The following is a 21,539-nucleotide window of genomic DNA, read 5'->3' as shown; positions in this document are numbered from 1 at the left end:
ACTATTTTGAAAAAAATAAGCGCGACAGTTTCTTGTTTATCATTTTCTGAAATAATTTTTTTTCGTACTGAACAGATATTTGATATTTAATTCCATATTTGAAGCCATTTTTTCTTCATATTCGTATTCAAAATTTTCACTATTTCCGCACCCCTACCAGATAGCCAAGCCTCTCTAAACCTGTCTATCTGATTGCCTCTGTTGAAATCTAAGATTCCATGTTTCACGGCAGCTAAGGGCTGGCTGTTTGTGATGGCATGTCCACTCGTGTCCATGTTGGATCGAAAAATGAACTTGCAGTCAAAAATAATATCTCCGCAGCATTGCTGGCATCTATTTTAATCCAAAATATATAACTTTTGGACGCCCAATGGTCCAAATTTTGCTCGTGATTATGTACACTCTCCTATAATAAAAACATAGGGTCACTGACCAAGTCAAAATTTTAATGAAACGTATTGACGTTTCGGAAGCCCTACGGCTTCCTTGTTCACAATGGGTGAAACCAGGCAAAAGCATGCGTCTTTTATGCTTATTATGCCTCTACCTGACCAGACGACGTTTCGTCAAACTCTTGACTACACTCTCCTATGAAGCCACCGCGGTGGCTCAGTGGTTACGGTGCTCGGCTGCTGACCCGAAAGACGTGGGTTCGATCCCGGCCGCGGTGGCTGAATTTCGATGAAGGTGAAATTGTAGAGGCCCGTGTACTGTGCGTTGTCAGTGCACGTTAAAGAACCCCAGGTGGTGCGAAATTTCTGGAGCCCTCCACTACGGCGTCCCTCATAGCCTGAGTTGCGTTGGGACGTTAAACCCCAATAAACCATAAATGTTCCTATGAGGCACCTGGCACTTACTCAATAAAATCTGAAATATCGTGCAAGTCTGAGTTGTTGGAGTCAGAAAAATTGGAAAAATCGATGAGCTGCTGTATTTATTAATTTGTGTTTCTAAATCCCTATAAATGGCTCCCTACTGAATGCTGGCTTTGCTCTCAAATATTTGTTGTTGTTGTTTACTGCTAAGGCTGCTTGGAGTATATTTTGGCTTCTCCTCCAGCACTTTTTCTTTTTTGGCCGCTGTATAACTGCTCGTAGCAAACTGTTTCGCTCTGGAGGCACTCATTACTTTCTTTCCTTGTCTCATCAAAGTGACCCCAGAAAGGCTGCACTTGCTAGGGGCATCCTTGTATGAGGACAGTAATTACTATGAATTACCTTGCAAATGAGAGCATTCAGTGCACTATGTATGAACTGAGCTGAACAGTGCGGTCCGTTTTGTTTTTCCGCCGTCACTTTTTCTCTCTTCCATGGCGACCTCTCTTTGGGTTATTGCCATATGTTGTTTTTTCTTTCTGTTGCATATGGCATATGCAACATTGATATCTGGCCGTATTGCGTGCTATGACAGCGCATGCTGTGTCAGTCCAAAAAAGTCCATAGTTGTCAACAGGCAGGCCATGCCTCTTCATCTGCAGCACATTTCATACGTGCAACGCAGAGAGCCTGCCACTCTGCTTCGCATGCAGCTGTGGGTAGGATGCCTTTTTCTTTGCAGCTGCAAGAATTTGTGTGTTTCTGCAAAGGAACGCTTCCCTGCAGAAAACTTCCCTGCAGAGGGACTTCCTTGGGGGAAAGGGCTTTTTTATTTTTTCTTTCCGGTTTGCCTTGAGAGTGCTGTGAGGACGTTGTAACTGATGGACATGTGAGGTGCTTTCCTCTCAAGCAGATTTTTTTTTTTTTTCGCATTGAATCTACCAACCAAATGCTCTCACATTGTTTTTCGTATCTAAGAATGTCTCAACAGAGTGGCAGTCTTCTGTAATGTTGAATTTGGCCAGAATTCCAAGGGGCTGTGTGTCTCTGCATTCTCTTTCTTTTTTTGCATGCATCTTGGAAGGCAAAGATGAAAGGGTTCCTCAGCATCTTCTTTTAAAGCCTCCCTGGCTTATGGGAAGCTGCAACACCAGTGCCGTTCAGTTCTGGCAGCCGCTTATGAAACGCAATTCTCGTTAAACAGTTCTGTGGTTCTCAATTTGTTGCAGGAGTCAATCATGGATTTCTACTGGCACTACTCGAGTAAGGAAGTTATTGACCAACCGGTGAGTGAGAAACTGCTGCCATGCTGGCCATTTCTTTTTGCTTGCTTGTGTCAGTGTAGTTGCCTGTGAAAGGACAACATACAAACAAAAGGGCGACGTTTTTCAGAAGCAAATGAGAGTGCACTATTTTTCAACCTTTCTCAGGGCAAGGACAACTTCTGCAGGGCCATCACAGTTGCCAAGCAGGTGTTCAACACCCTCACTGAATTCATTCAGGTGAGCAGTGCACAGCGGACAGCCGCCGCGATGGCTCAGCGGTTATGGTGCTCGGCTGCTGGCCCGAAAGACGCGGGTTCCATCCCGGCCGCGGCGGCTAGAATTTCTTTGGAGGAGAAATTCAAGAGGCCCGTGTACTGTGCGATGTCAGTGCGCGTTAAAGAACCCCAGGTGGTCGAAATTTCCGGAGCCCTCCACTACGGCGTCCCTCATAGCCTTAGTCGCTTTGGGACGTTAAACCCCATAAAAACCTAAAAACCAAGACCAGTGCACAGCGGACTATCCCCTCCACTCGCATAGAAGTTGGCACACTTGAGGGCGATGCCACGGTGCTACCCTGAGGTGACTCTTCATCTTCTTGTGTTGCTTTGGAGCATACTTGAAATGTACCTGTTATAAAATTTATCTTTCGCTGCTTCAATTTCGGATTTACAAAACTGTGCATGCTCGCGATAATGCTTCCAGTCGTTCATGGAGCCCGACCATTTGGCTTTTGAATGCACCTGTTTCTTCTTGCTTATGCTACACCTTTTGTGTGTTGTGAACCACAGACCTTGTGTCGAGTCAGTGGTAGTGATTCTGGGTATATATTTTTCGCTAAGTGAAATCAGTTTGTTGCGAACAAGTATCCTGTTTTCATTTGCATCATGAAAACCTAATGAATGCATGAACTTCATAGAAAAGGATGCCAGGTCACTGATCAGCATGTCAGTGTTCACTTTTGAGTAATCAAATATAACTTGCTTCTTTTTTTCTGCTATGTTCTTCGCTATTGTGAATTCATACTGCAATATGCTGTGATCACTTATACGGTCTAATACATTCACTGACGTACTGTCTGGCTCTGTGGTCAGTACAAGGGCTAAGAGCGAACCTCCGCGTATAGGGACAGAAACAACTTGGTGCAGTTGAAACCAAAAAAGAATGTCAACAAAATTCTGACATTCACGTTTTCTTGTGTCACCCAGGGGCCTCCCGTTACGTCAGTCGATGCTTGGATAGTGAAAATCGCCGGCCAGGAATATTGGCAGGCGTGGAAATTTATTTTGTACAAAATTTAATGATTAATATATATATATATATATATGTCCAGTGAATTCTTTGGGTGAATCAGGTGGGCGATAGCAGACCCTGATGGCACAAGTTGTAGAAGACAACTATTCACAAAATCTCGAGGCGAGAATCTGTAGGAATGACGTATGCTTCCAAGTTCTTTGTCACAGCAATTAACACCCCGCCTCCACGTGACGTGACTCGGTCTTTTCGAAATATCGAGAAGTGGCTCGAGAAAGACAGCTCAGAATCAGCAATATCAGGGGATAGCCATTTTTCGATGCCGAGCACTAGGTCTGCTGAACAAGATTCCACATGAGAACAAAGACGATCTTGTTTTTGCAACAGGCTACAAAAGTCTGAAACTAAAATTGACACAGAACTTGACTATGAAAGACCAGTGTGCTTGCTCGACTTTAAAAATACTGGGACCTCTGAGGACCTAGCGCATTCCTTTTGTTAAAATCTCAGCAGGTGCAAACTATATTGATTTGATTGATTGATTGATTTATTGATTGATTGATTGGTTGATTGATTGATTGATTGATTGATTGATTGATTGATATTGTATTGATTATATTATACTGCTTAATGACTAGCACGAGCGCTGCAGCCCATGCCATAGCCTACCTCGTCTTCTAGTCCGTGGCAGCCTTCCTTGAAAAGTGCTCAGTAACATGCATGTGTAGGCAATAGAACCCGGCCCCTGTTGTGAGGGGTGAGATGACTGAAGGAGAGGCCTGAGGATTATAATCATAGCTTTTATTGCTGTCTACACATAGAAACACGGGGCTAGAGCGATGCTCACAAAAGTTTTCGCAAGTTCACGGCATGGCGGACAGGTTGACAGCTGTTCCGTTGAACCACTGGCTCAAAGCAGGAACGGCGGAAACCATGATGGGGGAAATGCTGGGAAGGTGTCACCATCTGTCGTGTAGCTGGCGAAATGGAACTGGTGCTTGGGTGGTGCTGACACCCCACACTATGGTGTAGTTGCCCAGAGCAGCAAAAATCTTTACTACACCAGTTGGTGGTGGATCAGTGCTTTAAAAAGGGCTAGTTGGTCTTTCGTTATTATAGGGGAGTGCTTAACTTCAGAATGGACAAAAACAACACGAGACATTGAGCGCTTCACTTGGTGTCTCGTGTTGTTTCATCTGTTTTGTCTATTCTGAAGTTAAACGCTCCCCTACAATGACGAAAGTTGGCGTTGCACGGATGTGAAGATGCTGTCTGGTAATTACTAGGCTACCTACCAAAGATATTGCTGGTCTATAAAAGAAAGTAAGAAATACCATCCATCCTGCTCTTATTGCCCCTTTATATTATAATTATATATTTTCACTTATCACGTTTTCGAGTTTGTCTTGTAGAAGTGCCACATTTGCATGAATTTAACATGGCTACAACTACTACAATGCGTTGGAGTTGATGTGAAAAATCAAAGCTCTGCGAGAGCACGGTGTCGTCTTCTATGTGTCACTTAAAGGGCAGTCGTGACACAGTCAAGCACAGCAGGGCCGCCCAGGCAGTGTTGCCATGTGTCCGCTTCAGGCCACCACTGCCCCTTTCCTTCCCTTTTCTACACCTCGCTGCACTTGCACTGTCCTTCTTTCTGCATGCATAGCCGGCTTCACTCTTTGTTTTTTCCGTGTGCCACACAGCCGCACCGCCGTCAGTCTGTTTCACCGTGTCCTCTGTCCGTGTTCTTAAGCGCTGGATTTTTTTACGATGGATCACCACTACCTCGCCCAATCCTCAGTTTTTCTACAGCCTCAGGGTCTTCGAAAAGTTGGCTTTTCCTCACTGCCATTTTTATCATCCTCGATATTCGCTGTGATCTGTAGGAACTACTGTGGCATGGCCAGATGCTGTTTATTATAACCATTTCCTTATTAACCCCTAATCTGCCACTCCCGAGATAACTCGAGCTACCACATATGCACACCCCCTGCCTCTCTCGAGTTAACTTGTTTTGGCTTTTTGACTCACCCCCTGCTGCTCCCGATAATACTCGTGTAAAAAAAACGATGCAAACATGTAGCGCCATCTATGGAGAGACTCCGTAAATTCATAGATTTTGTAGGGTAAATTTTACACAACAGATGGCGCGCATGTTTCCACATCCGAGTCACTTCGTTTTGGTCTGTGCACAGCAGCCATGAGGCTATGTGCCACACTCGTCCGCGCTTTGACGGACGAAGAAATTTAAAATTGCTTGTGAATTCGGAGTCCAATGATAATGAGAACGAGGAAGGAGCCCACCTAAGTGCCTTGTCCAGTGATGACAGCGATGAAGTCCCCCTGCCACCGAAAAATCCGCGTAAGAAGAGGAAATCCGACAGGCCAGATTGGTGCTGGAAGATTTGATTCATTACAACTAATATCTATAAGATTAAAGATGTCTTATTGTATTTGTTTGTTTTTATTTAATTAAAATACCTGCTGCGCCCAAAAGCATCATTGGGGGGGGGGGATACATATTGTTTCCATGAGACCCACATAAGCAAACAAGGAAAAAATATATGGTGGCACAAAAAAAGCAAGTCCTGCCGCCAAGGTGGCTCAGTGGTTAGGGCGCTCGGCTGCTGAGCCGGAGTGTACCCAAGTTCAAACCCGTTTCGATGGAGGTGAAACGCAAGAGGCACCCGTGTGCTGTGCGATGTCAGTGCAGGTTAAAGATCCCCAGGGGGTGGAAATTATTCTGGAGTCCTCCACTGCGGCACCTCTTTCTTCTTTCACTCCCACCTTCCTCCCTGCCCTTGCAGCACCGAGATATGTGACAGATATTGCGCCATTTCCTTTCCCCAAAAACCAATTTTTCACCTTGCGGATGACAACAGAAATGACAGCTAAGCAAGCAATCCACCTGTTTGCCTTTTTCACACGGATGCTCCACTGGTTGAAAACAAACCTCCCACTGTTTCTCCTCAACAGGTTTTGCTTCACTCCCCCCCCCCTGTCTTTCTTCTCCCAATTCGAGATGCCTCCTGTATGTTCCCGGTTATAGCCCCCTCAGTATTTGGCATGTGCATGGTTTTCAACCAGTTTTTGCCCACTCCCCAGAGGCAGCCACCTTTTCAAAAAGGCAGATCTGGCAACGGAGCCCCCAAAATGACTCTTCAGTTAGGCATGCAATAATTTTATGTGGCAGTTAATGTCTTGCTGAACAGAAAAAATGACCCACGAAACAGTTGATTTCTCTAATTTCTCACTGGTGATCTTGCCTCTTAGGTATAAATTGAGGAGGTAAAGAATAAGTTTCCCTGACTACTTTAACTGTGCCAATATAAATTCTGAAGAGAATCGTTCCGAACCACGTTCTTTTCTCTGCCTGTTTAATAGGTCCCATCCCGTTAATAGGTTTAATAGGCCCCATTAATGGGTCCCGTTAAGTAACACTGCAAATAATATACTCCAGTACAGACTGTATGTTAGTAAAGTATAGTATAGTTTTCTAGTTTTGAGGAGGTGCTGACCTGAAATTACATTTGATAAAATTCAACATTTTGTATGCTGGTGTAAACATTACGAGACCGGAAGCGGGCAGAGTGGGTGAGGGAACAAACGCACGTTAATGATAACCCAGTTGAAATCAAGAGGAAGAAGTGGGCTTGGGCAGGGCATGTAATGCGAAGGCAAGATAACCGCTGGTCCTTAAGGGTAACGGAGTGGATTCCAAGAGAAGGCAAACGTAGCAGGGGGCGGCAGAAAGTTAGGCGGGCAGATGAGATTAATAGGTTTGCGGGGATACGGTGGCCGCCACTGGTGAAGGACAGGGTTTAATTGGAGAGACATGGGAGAGGCCTTTGCCCTGCAGTGGGCGCAGTCAGGTTGATGATGACGATTACTCAGCATGCTTAGTCCAAGTTAGTTTAGATGAAAAATGACCCTAAGGTATTTATACTCATGCACTCACAAAAATGATTTGGAGTTATTTATGGAAGGCGAAATGGGACTGTGATTTCGCATTACTATATCTGAGTTTTTACTTTTAGCTGAATTCACTGCAGTGGGGTTCTACTGTACGCAGAATTAGTCTGTAGCTGCTGAGGACAGTTTGGCAATTTTTTAATGTGAAAGTTGTAGATGGCTCTTCAGCACAAAAACCTGGTATCACCCAAAAAGCAGTGTTACAAAACTTGCGATTACCGTATTTTCCGGTATATAAGACGCGGCTTTTTTTCAAAAATCTTGCTGGTGCGTCCTATACAAGGGTGCGTCTTATATGCGAATTTTTCGTTGTTTTTTTTTCCAAGTTCAGAGATTACTCGGGTTCATGTTCAAGCTTTTTTCACTGAAAAAATATCACTACCAGTAACGGGATTGTAACACGGTTATTGCTTTAATACCGGAACCGCCGTGCGCAACTTTTTTTATGTCAACTTTATCATGAAACGGCGGGGATGATGTCTTCGGGAGCACAAACGTGCGGCCGTTTCGGAGGCCCCAAACAAAAGTAATGAGAAATGCCAAAAGATGGCGACAATCGCGCTTCTCGCCATTGTCAAGACAAGCCAAGACAAGATGTACTCATGGGGGGCTCATTCGTTTTTTCTTTCTTTTTTGCTAAAACGTGGGCGGGTATGGCGTGAGTGTTGCCTTTTTCAATCACTTAGCGTTGCTTAAGAATTTCTCACAGGTACGGTGCATATCGCGATGGTCGCGCAATCGGGTTTATTAAGCCTCACTAGCCTAACTGGGTAAACTGGGACAGAAGCAAACAGCCACAGAAACCAAGGGGCACAGGGGATTTTTTTTTTTAATTTATTTATTTAACTTGTGTTGATCAATTTAGAATATTACTGACTATGTTATCGCTCAATGCTAATTGATTAGAAAAGCAGAAGAAAAAACAACCACATGCCGCCGGTGGGACCCGAACCCACGACCTCCGAATTACGCGTCCGGTGCTCTACCTCTGAGCTACGGCGACGGCTGTCAAATCTTCTGCTTTCGGGGGTATTTATGTTTACAAGTAACCTAACCTTGAGAGTGTTCATCAGCGCTACCCACGTTCATAAGCGGCGGACGTGGAACGTCCTGAGTTACCGCAGGTGTGACGTAGAACATCATCGAACGAAGAGGGTGGAAGCTGCGTGAGAACCCTCTTATGCTTCCTATGGCATCAAGGCTGCCAGAACCGAGGCCCTCGCTAAGCAATTAAGCAAACAAGGGAAGGGGAATGAGGGGCTCGTTATAAATATGACAGAAGCAAACAGCCACAGAAACCAAGGGGCACAGGGGATTTTTTTTTTTAATTTATTTATTTAACTTGTGTTGATCAATTTAGAATATTACTGACTATGTTATCGCTCAATGCTAATTGATTAGAAAAGCAGAAGAAAAAACAACCACATGCCGCCGGTGGGATCCGAACCCACGACCTCCGAATTACGCGTCCGGTGCTCTACCTCTGAGCTACGGCGACGGCTGTCAAATCTTCTGCTTTCGGGGGTATTTATGTTTACAAGTAACCTAACCTTGAGAGTGTTCATCAGCGCCACCCACGTTCATAAGCGGCGGACGTGGAACGTCCTGAGTTACCGCAGGTGTGACGTAGAACGTCATCGAACGGAGAGGGTGGAAGCTGCCTGAGAACCCTCTTATGCTTCCTATGGCATATGCGTCTTATACACTGGTGCGTCTTATATACGAACTTTTTCAATGACAGCTTGCATATATGGCGGGTGCGTCTTATACATGAGTGCGTCTTATACACCAGAAAATATGGTAGTCAAAATGGTGTGACATGATCAAAGGCAGGAAAAGGGAAAATGTTGACCAGTTCTAGTACTTACAACTGCACTAACTGCAAAGGAATGTAATTAGAAGAGACTTGGAATCAGATTGATATAGAGTAGAGTCGCAATGCTTTTGCATTACTTGTGCATAATTGTTTGTTGATTTTTCCTTGCTCTTGTGCGTTCAGGAGGAATGACTGAATGTTTAAATATCTCAGGATGTAATCCTCATGCTTTTCCCCAATGCTAATACTTTGGTAGACAGGTCCATGGCTTCATGCTTCAGCCATGCAAATACTATTTTACAGCTCATCAGTAACAAAGAAAGTCAGGTGGTGGAGCTATATTTTATTTATTTTTTATTTAGGTATACTGTCAACCCCATCTGGGGATTTTACAGGGGTGGGCGCATTGAGAAAAAAAAAAAATAAACAACTTCCAGATAAAACAATTATAGAACAGTAATACAGTAAAAAGGATGGGTCTAGTTAAAGCAAAGACAAGAACAAGATCAAAGACAAGACAAGAACAAACATTCGAGGGCACCAGTTATACAATTCAAATCATACATCACCAACATTTTAACAAAATTTAGTCAGTTTTGTGGCAATAAACTCAGCTCGGCAAGCTCTAAAAATTTGAGGACTCTCGGCTGCAATACAGCTGAAGCGTGAAGTGCATTCCATTCACGCACTGCTCGCGGAAAAAAGGAAAAATAAAAGGTGTTATTGCAACAAAAGAAAGGAGGACTGCTGCCTAGTTGATGGATGAGAAGCAGCGCAACGGAACGTGGCCCGGGAAGAGAGGATGTGAATGCCACTTGCGAGTTCAGCGCTGTGTTGTGTCTGTTTCTACTCTTCCCTCTGCTCTCGTCTTAGGCTTTGTGCCATTGCGCTATTTCACACCTGTCATGCAAAATCCGCTCGCCCAACAGTCGGTGCTTTCATACTGCCTAGCACAACACAAAGCACACATCACTTACAGGAAGACTGGACAAGCGCTAACAAGTGTTCCACTCGGAAAGAGCGCACTTACATAAGTACTCTCCTGTAGTTGTACATGAGACTCGGGCTGGCAGGAAAAGTTGCTGTTTTTGTTTCAAGCATGCTGAGGTGTCACTAATACATTGTTTCTCCCTTTTTTTTTTTTTGATAAAAAATGCTTCAAGGAGTTCACATGCCGCATTGTTGTGGATTTTGCCTAAAATCTTCGTATTGCTCAGCTTCGATTCACATTTTATACACTTCTTGCAGTGCCTTGGGAGATGCAAGTTGCACCATTTTTATTCGCAGCACATGCTCATGAGGTCTATCAGTTTGTCCAGTGACACGAAGTGGGTGATTTGTATACAGCGCTGCTTGCACACTTGACAGTGCGTTGACAGAGAACACTTCATTGTAGCTTTTCCAGCCCAGTGGCTGTGAATAAAGGGCAGTGTGCTGGTGTAGAAATGGAAAAGTAAGCCTTACACATAGAACCTTACAGAAACCTTACAGAACCTTACACAGAAACCTTACACATAGTAACTTTAATCTACCACCGAATTATAACATTTACAGCGAAAGATTGGTGCAGTTTTCAGGAGCCAAGGTTTGGAATGCTTTACCCCCAGAAATAAAACAGTCCCATGAAACAAATAGAGCATTGCGAACATACTTTATGAGCCTTATTTGACATATATTTGACAGTTGTCTTCAGTTTGTGTCGGTTGTACCATGACGTTCATGAAAGATCTTTTCATTCTGCTGCAAGATATACATTATTTTATTTTTTCCTTGTTGTATGATGTATTTCGGTCTTTCGCCGTGATTTTGTGCTTTTCATTTTTCACAAGCGCTGTGTCATTGCCTTCATATATTTTGTTTCTGAACCTCACACTAGCCTCTGGATATGGGTTCAGTCAGTGTTTTGGTAATTTGTATGGCAAGAGATGAAATAAAATGAATGAATGAATGAATGAATGAATGAATGAATGAATGAATGAATGAATGAATGAATGAATGAATGAATGAATGAATGAATGAATGAATGAATGAATGAATGAATGAATGAATGAATGAATGAATGAATGAATGAATGAATGAATGAATGAATGAATGAATGAATGAATGAATGAATGAATGAATGAATGAATGAATGAATGAATGAATGAATGAATGAATGAATGAATGAATGAATGAATGAATGAATGAATGAATGAATGAATGAATGAATGAATGAATGAATGAATGAATGAATGAATGAATGAATGAATGAATGAATGAATGAATGAATGAATGAATGAATGAATGAATGAATGAATGAATGAATGAATGAATGAATGAATGAATGAATGAATGAATGAATGAATGAATGAATGAAAGTCTTGGATGCATGGACACATTGATGTGCCAAAAAAAAGTTTGAATTGCTCAACCAAGAGAGCTCAGAGTGACCAGCCTCTCCCTTGGCTGCTGCAGGGTCCCTGTTCCCTGAACCAGCAGGCTCTGGCGCACAGCCGTCTGTGGGACGCAGTGGGTGGCTTCCTCTTCCTCTTTGCGCACATGCAGGACAAGCTGTCCAAGGTACGCCCCATTTTGGGTACACCAGACTACAACCGGTCACTCAGGGCAAAGCACTGCTGTTCTTACTTCCAGTTATGGGAACGTGGTTTCCTGGCCACCCAATAGCTGTTGGCATTGCCATAGAAAGGTGCGCTGCGGTTAAACGCAGCAGTGGTTGCATTGCCAGCAATGCACCAGCAAAATTGGGGGAAACAGGCACTCTTGAACAAACCATGTCATGTCACTGTACAAACATCGTCTTATGCTTGTCCTTTGAAGGCAGAATGCACTGATATAAACAGTTCTCTGCATGCAGTTGAAAAGCTTGCACATTGATGTGAGTAGAAATGAGCAGGAAACTTGGGTACAAGGGTTTAGAACAAGCAGAGACAACTTTCGTTGTTTGTATACACCCCCTTGTCTGTAGCTGACTTCATTTTCAGTTTGCTTTGTTGTGTTTTTGCCCATCATGTCTGATCAGTCAGCATGAATTTTTTACCCTAAACTATTACATTGCAAGTAGCAGCAAGCTTTACATTGCCAACCAAATGTAAACATGCTGCTATATTCTTTTTGCCTTTTATGTGACTGGTGCTCTGCAGTGAGTGTATGTCACCACTCCTGTATTGTTCACCTACGGCTTGCATGCCCAGTTGCCCGGTTGTGTGATGTTCACTGCCTGTTTCCTGTTATTGCCAGAACTCGAGTCAGCTAGACCTCCTGAAGGAGCTGCTGCAGCTTCAACAGGAGATGGTCATCATGATGCTCAGTATGCTTGAAGGTGAGCATAAATGCTGCATTGCTTTGTTTTACTGACTGCTGTCTGATAAGAGAACTGATGCACCTTACTTTTGTTGCTGTGCTGGTGTTAGGCCTGCACTTACATTTCGGTGACCCCATAGGGGCCCTGTTGGTGCACACGGAGTTGACTGTCAGTGTGGAAATAACTGATCAGCTGAAACGGGTGCTTGGATCAGCGTTGCAGCCTCATCTTCATTCTCAGGGGCCTTGTGCTGCAAGGATGGGAGTGTAAGGGTGCTGGGAGTCGTGATGGTATATGGCATGTGGGGTTTCATGTCCCAAAGCGATGGGTGGGGCCCCATAGTGAAGGGCTCTGGATTATAATCTAGACTACCTGGGGTTCTCTGACATGCGCTGACGTCGCACAGCATATGGGCGTGTTTTCACATTTCGTCTATACCTTGAAATTTGGCTACCATGGCTACCATGGTTTGATCATGCAACCTTGCTGTCAACAGATCATGTGAGGGCAGTAAGCCATTGCAACTGCTCTTGGGATTTTAACACCACTTCCCAGAATCCTGTAGTAGTGCTATCAACAGCTTATTTTCTGACCTCTTAAAGGTCAGAGATTTCAGTTGTGAGTCAGCGCTGTGTTGTGTCCCTGCCTGTGCCCTTCTTCTTGTCCCGTTCGTTGCGCTGTAGTCATGGAACATCGGAACCAACTTGCCCAGCAACTTACCTTGTCTCTTAAAGGCACTGATTTTGTAAAGCAGTTGTTGCCTATGGTTTGTCCTGGTTTGTTGTTAGGCACAACTGGATGGACCCTTGTTAATTCAGAACTCTGGATGATTAAAACGGCCGGCTCAGTCCCAGTGTATGGTGGTGTACGTTCCTTAATTCAGACACTACATATCTCGCACTGGTTGATTCAAACGAGGTTGGAGGCTGCGTATGACCTGCAAAGCAACAGATTGTCGAAACAGCCCTACTGGAGACCTACATTTCGCACTGCAGAGTCGCTCATGGCTCACGCACCTCTCACAGAGGCGTGCAGTGGTGGGCGTGATAGTGAACGGTCTCTGCGCTTCGTGCCAGCAAGAGTGACTCGACCAGCCGGCATCAACCAGCTCATGTTTCGTACGCTGAATGGCTAATGTTTTCTCCCCCCTTTTTCTTTCCCTGGGCGTTTCCTTCGTTTCAGTCCGTGTGGTTCTGTCCTTACGTAGGGCCGCCAAAACTGCACCACAGTGCTGCTTGTGCCTTAGCTGCACCGCCCCATGAATGAAAGGTGCCCAGGAGGCCCTTACGATGTGAAACAGTTCCCAGCAGTGTGCATGCAATAAAGCATTGATGGAAAGGTGGAAAGTGGCCATAGCTGCGTCGTTCTTGTCTGTAACGCAGGCATCCATTGCCCACTCTGTCACCAAATACCGTCGTGCAAGCAGTTAAGTTTTTCAGGGGTCATTCGATAAATCAAACTTTTGAACAATTCAAACACTTTCCCTGGCCCCTTTCTGCTTGAGTTAAGGAGCTTTATACTGTATTGCCAAATATATATTGCCGCGAATCTTTGTAGCGTTTGTTTGCTGTGTTTATTTGTTGATGCTTCAAGGCTGCCGGCACGCCGCTTTATCGCTTCGTTTGTGACGCAAGACGCGCCTAGAATTATCTCGATTGATTGCATCCGGACGGAGCAGATTCTAGTTTGCACCAGAATGTTCTGGTAACTTCTAAAGCTTTATCTCAAAGGTTCGCTATCAGCTTTAAAAAGAGCACGGCCGACAGCGGCGGTCATTCTATTCGGCGAACGCCGAGCACGCTTGTTGCTACGCCGCCGCCGAGCACGCTTGTTGCTACGCCGCCGCCGAGTGATTCAGTTCTTTGCGGGCGCAAGTCAGCCCGAATAAAGAGTTTCGTTTCGAAGACATTCTCACTGTGTTCCTGTTTGCCGTACTGCAGTCACCACTACTTGACAATATATACATTGCTCATTACGGCTCAGCTGCTGATTTTTTATTGTTTTGTGCATAAGGCAGTAGTAAATATTCGATTTCGGCCAGTGTATGGAAGTATGTTTTGGGACGCTGGTCTACGCTGATGAGTGAGCATTTTGTTAAATGACTGGAAACTGTGCTCTGCCCTCTCTGTGCAGGCAATGTGATGAATGGCACCATTGGGAAGCAGATGGTGGACACACTGGTGGAATCCGCCTCAAATGTTGAGGTCAGAAATCTTGCTGCTTTTCATCAGGCAGGGCACAACCCTCCAAGTGGTTTTTTAAAAACAGGCATTTTTGAGCAGAGTAGGCATTTTTCAGCAGAGTGCTTTGTGACACAATGCTCTGGTTTGGGCACCCACTGTCATGGGATGCGACTTTTATGAAAGAGTTTAATTTCCTCGCATCCGGGGCTCATTCCTTGAAATTTATTTGTGAACTGTGTAATTTTTACGCTCAGAATTGGGGCTGATTCTAGACTGTCAGTAAAGTCGGTGATGAAATTAGGTTTTTTTTATAATGTCGCACTTTTGACAGCAGGTGTTCTCGGTATTATTATTCATTTACTGCCAGGCAACAAAATAAATCACTCTAGTATGCGTTTTAAGTACTGTGGCACTTTTTTGTGCAATTATTTTCTGTGTCTTACGTCATTGTGATTGTGGTGTCGTGCCCTTGCAGCTCATCCTGCGGTTCTTTGACATGTTCCTCAAACTCAAAGAGCTCACTTCATCAAGTTCATTCCAGGTGGGCTTCCTACACCTCACGGTGTTCACTGCCAAGTGTCTTTTTTTTTTACTCACCCTCGCTTGATTTGTAGGAAATCGACTCCAAGAATTCGGGCTGGATCACACCCAAGGACTTCCAGAAGGCCATGGAGCAGCAGAAAATTTACAATCCGTACGTTGCTTTTCCAAGATGAGGTGGTGGTCACTGCTCTGAGCTCACATTTCTTACCGTACTTACTCGAGAATGTAACACGGCATGAACGCAATGTGAGGGGCAACTTTACATGCTGCCCAGTGGGAAAAAAAAATAAAACCACGAATGTAATGCGAGACCAGCAGGAAAAAAAATATCTACCTTTATTGGACTTGATGGCCAGCACTGTTACTCGTTTTCGGAGGCTGAGTCCTCAGAAACTTAGTCCTCCTCCTTGCTATTGACCTCCCAGACAATGTCATTCTTGGCGCCTTTAAGGTCGTCTGATACGGAGCATTTCTTGAATGACCCTGTCCTCAAACGGTTTTTTTAGGCAGGTGATGTCATCCCCCCAAGAATAACAACGAGGTGGGTCTCGCCATAGAGCACCATACTGAGCCCATCATGGGGACTGCAGCAGGCAGTAACAGTTGAAAAAACCACACCGCGAAAGACACCACACGTAAAGAACACAATGCCACAATACGAGAAGCAGGAGATCTCGTCGAACACAAAGGATGACGTCTTGACTGGTTTTGACTGCGGTTGGAGCGTGATTTGACTTCCATGGCACTCACACTGCGAACACAACGTTGCAAAACGTGGAAACCGAAAGTGGCTGCTCCACAGCTCTGCTTCAGGGCAGTCGAATCATGGTATTCAGTCATTCATTTATTTATTTTATTCATTCATAGATACTGTGAACCTTTACAGGCTCATACAGGAGTGGGTAACAAGGCAAACAGTGTAAGGTACATGAAGAGCATGAAACGTAAGATGTGTCAGTAATTATTTTCGTGTAAAAATAACAAAGAGCAAGTACAACAAAAAGCGTAGAAGAAAAAAAATTCAGTTCAATTAATAATGCGCAGCAGAGAAACAAAAACAAGCAGAATAAGAGCGCAAAGATGGCAGTACAAAGAGGCAGCAGCCGGCAGTTGATTTCACTGCAACCAAAAAGCATTCAAGCACTCAGATGCAAGGAACACAAAATAATCGCAGGTAGACCTACTCGTGAAAAAGAACTAATTCTAGTTTTAGACAAACCAACGCAGTCTACATTCACAATTTCTTCTGGCAGACGGTTCCATGCTTCTAGAGCGGAAGGAAAAAAAAAATATCTTAATGTGTCACATCGCGCAGTAAAAGGTCTGACGCATTTAAGATGATTTGTCCGGTCAGAATGTTGCAAGGGTGGCATGATATACTTTGCATTATCTACGTTTATGTGACCGTCATAACTTCTGGGCTGCGACATGTCGTCTTGATATTAGGGTCGGAATGTTGGCTTGTTTGCACAGAGCAGTGACACTTTCATGTGGCAAGTATCCGGAATAAATAAAACGGAGTGCCGTGCTGCACTGTATTTTATCTACTTTGTCGATTAGATAAACCTGGTAGGGGGACCATACGATACTGGCATACTCAAGTATCAGCTTAACGAGGGTTTTGTATGCGGTTAATTTTACACAAAATGGGGCTGTAGCCAGTTTCCGATTGAGCTATCTGAATGCCTTTGCACTTGTATTATGAATGTGAGCATCCCGTTTTAGCGGGCACGAGAAGGTCACACCAAAATATTTTACTGTGTCGGAATGTGTTAAGCTGTGCCTCTTGAATTGTACCTGAATATGTCCGGTATCTTCGTGTGAGTGAAGCTGATTCATCTGGTTTTGCTGATATTGAACCGCATTTCCCATCTTTTGCACCAATTTTCAATGTTGTTTACTGACAGGTTCAGTCTGTTTTGATTCCAGGTACCGAACAGTACTGTAGACAACATAATCATCTGCAAAAAAGTCGCACTGCTACGTTAGGCTCAACGCATGATGGGATGTCGTTAATATAGACTAGGAAGAGCAGTGGGCACAACTCAGACCCCCGCGGTACACCAGAAAACACCTGAAGGCTGTCAGACCCAGCATCATTTGGAGATACAGACTGTGATCGGAGTGAAAGATAAGCTGATATCCATGGAACGGCGATAGAGTCAATGCCAATAAATTAAAGTTTTTCAATCAGTTCTCAGTGAGGGACGCTATCAAAAGCATCAGCTTGATCTCCAGAATTAATTGTTATGGCAAAGTCATGTACTATTTCCAAAAGCTGTGTTACCGTATTAAGGCCTTTCCTAAAGCCATGCTGGTTGGGGTAGATTAGGTTATTGTTTTCTAAATAACTAAAGATGGAATTGGTAATAATGTGCTCCATGAATTCGCACCAACAGCTAGTCAGGATAAGCTCATAACGCAGGATAGGCTTTAAGAGACAAAAATTTGGAAAAAAGTCGTTGCATTCGAGTAATGGCAAATGGCTTTAATTAGCGTACTAGTCAATGAAAAGTTTTAAATGAGTCTAGGAGGTCCACTTTAGGCAGTATTGCAGCTTCTAGCTTTGCTGCTTTTTCGGTTGCATTGATTTATTTGTTGCGATGCCTTCATTCTTCCCAGGGATGAAATTGCTTTCCTCATGAGCTGCTGTGAGCCCAACATGGATGACTTAATTGATTACCGTGAATTCACAGAGCGATTCCACAACCCAGCCAAGGATATCGGTAAGATTTGTAGTGGCAGTTATCTTTTGTTTTCTTTAGAAAGGCTCGCTTCAGCAGCTAAATATTTTTGCACAGGGTAGATAATTCAGTGCATTTCAAGAGGTTTACTTCCTGATCCATCCATATCATTGGTTACTGTATTGATTGCAATGTGTCTTGAGCTGTTCGGTGTTTCAAAGTACTTGCTTTTGCCTATTTTTTTTAGGATGCGAGTACTCAGAATTTTTTCTAACATCTGCCCCTCAAGCTGGGGCTTCTTATGGCGTCTTGCTATATATTGACTTGTGGTATAGCGTAAATAACAAACATACACTCGTCAAAATCTTTCAAAAAAGGAAACGACGTTTCGGGGCCCATACGGGTCCCCTTGATCACAAGAGCGCTGCATGGAACGACAGTGGCTTATATACGGTTAAAATTTCCTAGTGAGCGATTATAGATTTCTGGCAGATTACCACGTGTCCTGTTAAGAGTATGCTTTGTGCTACGTATATGGAATGATTCCAAAAGGAGGCGCGAAGACAAGTTTTTCTCCGTGGCAGTGATAGATGCTTCGTCCCAATCAATGGGGCGTCCTGTTGATGCGTTGTGTTCCGCCAAAGCATTAGATGTAGAGTGGCCGTTCATGACGGCATTCTGATGCTCTTTGAGCCTTCATCTGAAATTTGCAGTTTCGCCAATGTAGGCAGCGTCACAGCCCTGGCATGGTATCTTGTACACCACACCAGGGTATCTTGAGCGTTCTAGGCGGTCTTCAACTCAGACCAGCTGCTGTTTTAACTTGCTGGTAGGCTGATGAGCAATGTGCACGTCATATCCTTTGAAAATGCGTGCAAGGGCCTCGCTCATGGCCCTTGACGTGAAATCCCTTGCACGCATTTTCAAAGGATATGACGTGCACATTGCTCATCAGCCTACCAGCAAGTTAAAACAGCAGCTGGTCTGAGTTGAAGACCGCCTAGAACGCTCAAGATACCCTGGTGTGGTGTACAAGATACCATGCCAGGGCTGTGACGCTGCCTACATTGGCGAAACTGCAAATTTCAGACGAAGGCTCAAAGAGCATCAGAATGCCGTCATGAACGGCCGCTCCACATCTAATGCTTTGGCGGAACACAACGCATCAACAGGACGCCCCATTGATTGGGACGAACCATCTATCATTGCCACGGAGAAAAACTTGTCATTGCGCCTCCTTTTGGAATCACTCCATATACATAGCACAAAGCATGCTCTTAACAGGACACGGGGTAATCTGCCGGAAATCTACAATCACGCACTAGGAAATTTTAACCGTATATAAGCCACTGTCGTTCCATGCAGCGCTCTTGTGATGAAGGGGACCCGTACGGGCCCCGAAACATCGTTTCCTTTTTTGAAAGATTTTGGTGAGTGTATGTTTGTTATTTACGCTATGTTCGCTCCTCACCAGACGGTATACCGTCAAACTCTGGACTAAATTGACTTGTGGTTTTTAGATTGCACTTGACACTGGAAGTGATTGACATAATGCCCAAGTAAAAATTTAATTGCATGTTTGAAACCCAAGTCCTGTGAAATGAAGTTGTTGGAGTAAGAGCAAGATCGCAGTTTTGTGCTTTTTATTGGCTGTGGAACTGTGCGCATAGATGAGGGATGGAATCTCTCTTCCAGGCTTCAACTTGGCTGTCCTGCTGACCAATCTGTCGGAGCACATGCCCAACGATCCCAGGTGAGCACTGACCTCTGTCTCTGGCAGTTCTCTTGCGGCAGAGGTGAACAGTGTTACTGGAAACAGGGGAAAACTGTGAGAACCATGTGCGTGAAATACAAATACAAATACCTTTATTTCAACATCAGGGATGTTAGGAGTACGCCCAAAAAGCCTATGACTGGCTTGACAGAGGGGCGCACCCCCGTACATAGAAACCGGCAGCAACAGAACACGGACAGAACAATAAGAAAGGCAGTAAAGAAAGACTACAGTGCATAGGTAAACATCATATTCAATAAAGATTAGTGAACATCCTCTTGCATTAATAGATAGGTGAAGTCGGCAAGATTAACACGCAACGCTCAAAGACACTGAAAAATTAAAAACGAAGGATAACAATCACAAAAGAAAACGGGATAAAGGAGGAAAAAACTTTCAGTAAGAAAAAAAAACCCTATTGTTAGGTCCTCAGGGCTCATTGCGCCGATTAAGAAGAATTGGAATTATATGTCGCAGCATTTCACAACCATAATTAGTACGGAAGGATGGCACACACCAGACGTCGTTGTTACGCGTTGGGTAGTAATTAGCTTTGGGCCGTAAGTTAGCTATGATATCAAAGAATGCGTCTTGATTTTTCGGTTTTCTTTCATATCGTTTACTTAGCAATAAATTATATAGGTAATTAATAGGATTTACTTTTAATGATGCGAGAAGAGGTTGAGTGTGTGCAGTAAACGGGGCATTTGCAATGATACGAATGACCTTTTTCTGTATTTTCTGTAACCTATATGTATTTGACCATGTTGTTGTACCCCACACCAGATGACAATATGAAAGGTTAGATAGAAATAGTGCATCATAAACTAAAAGTCTGACTAAAAGGTGCAGGAAGCCTAACTCGAGCGACTCTGTGTCTCCCAACAGGCTGCAGCGTTTCCTGGAGACAGCCAGCAGCGTCCTCAACTACTTTGAGCAGTTCCTTGGCCGCATTGAAATCATGGGTGAGCAGAAAGAAAAATCTACGCGTGTTCACCCAAAGTGATGTCATTTGCAGTGCCATGTCTGCTGCAATTTCACAGGACATCCCAGCTAACTTGAGCCAAGGACTGAAAAATCAAATGCAAGCTGTCGACGAACAAAACTAGATGCACGTTGCTCACAGTTGCCTTGTACATCCCAGGCATTTTTTTTTTCCCTTGCCCAGTTAATTGATTATTGACGGTTAATTATATCAGTTACAAAACTAACTTTTGACAGTATTGCAATCACTCAGTTCTAACTGGCACCTTTTCTTCTGGAAGAAAATCACCTAAATTGACATGCGCATAAGAATTGAATACAGAAATGAAAATACCCTTGTGGCACTATCTTGTCATCGGCATCACAAAATGGTGACTTGATATTTCTTGCACACCAATGACACCCCTCAGGTTATTGTTCTGCGCATGCCAACTGATGTCTTGCCACCTCGCGTCAGGCACCGGAAAGGGACACCCATCTCATGTGTCTTGTGCTAACTCCCCTCAGCGTTAACTTTCCCACATTGCACATTCATAGACTGTTATCGATGTGCACAATATTGTCGCTGAAATCATATAAACTTCTTCTACATCATAAAATACATAAACTTAGCTTGTATGGGCTGCATCATACGAACGACGCGATTTTATCGATGTGCAACTTGGGAAAGGCAGCTTAATGTGCTTTCAGAGGCTCAGTTTTCCCCTTTGACATTTCAAACCCCAATTCCAATCCAGACAATTTTATATCAACTATGCTTGCCTTCGATGTTGACCGCCTTCAGTTTCTCAGTTTTACCTTATGCTCTAAAATCAAAAATTAAAAAGCTGCTCAGTACTCATAAAGTCTGCCTTGCTGCACAATCCACGTGAACATACCAGACCAACATATCTTTCACTGTTTTGGAATAAAAAGCTGCAAAAATCAAGAATAATCGCCCTGCATAGGAAT

At 43.9% G+C, this 21,539-nt stretch overlaps 1 protein-coding gene across 5 annotated transcripts in view; it reads left to right on the top strand.

Annotated features, from left to right (window-relative positions):
• LOC149326691 (ryanodine receptor-like) overlaps positions 1–21,539 on the top strand; it is a 539,764-nt gene that overhangs the window by 445,650 nt on the left and 72,575 nt on the right. For all 5 annotated transcript variants that reach the window (XM_089562900.1, XM_089562898.1, XM_089562899.1 and 2 more), the window contains exons 97-106: positions 2,045–2,101; positions 2,246–2,317; positions 11,574–11,678; positions 12,357–12,438; positions 14,554–14,624; positions 15,079–15,144; positions 15,218–15,297; positions 17,769–17,872; positions 19,526–19,583; positions 20,493–20,569. In XM_089562900.1, the coding sequence (XP_089419026.1) occupies positions 2,045–2,101; positions 2,246–2,317; positions 11,574–11,678; positions 12,357–12,438; positions 14,554–14,624; positions 15,079–15,144; positions 15,218–15,297; positions 17,769–17,872; positions 19,526–19,583; positions 20,493–20,569 (772 nt within the window). The remainder of the gene's footprint in view (positions 1–2,044; positions 2,102–2,245; positions 2,318–11,573; positions 11,679–12,356; positions 12,439–14,553; positions 14,625–15,078; positions 15,145–15,217; positions 15,298–17,768; positions 17,873–19,525; positions 19,584–20,492; positions 20,570–21,539) is intronic.

Source organism: Amblyomma mixtum, chromosome 10 (assembly GCF_055824585.1).
Source record: "Amblyomma mixtum isolate Tamu chromosome 10, ASM5582458v1, whole genome shotgun sequence".
Classification (NCBI taxonomy): domain Eukaryota; kingdom Metazoa; phylum Arthropoda; class Arachnida; order Ixodida; family Ixodidae; genus Amblyomma; species Amblyomma mixtum.
Note: the sequence above shows the minus strand (reverse complement) of the source record. Positions and strands in the feature narration are given on the sequence as shown.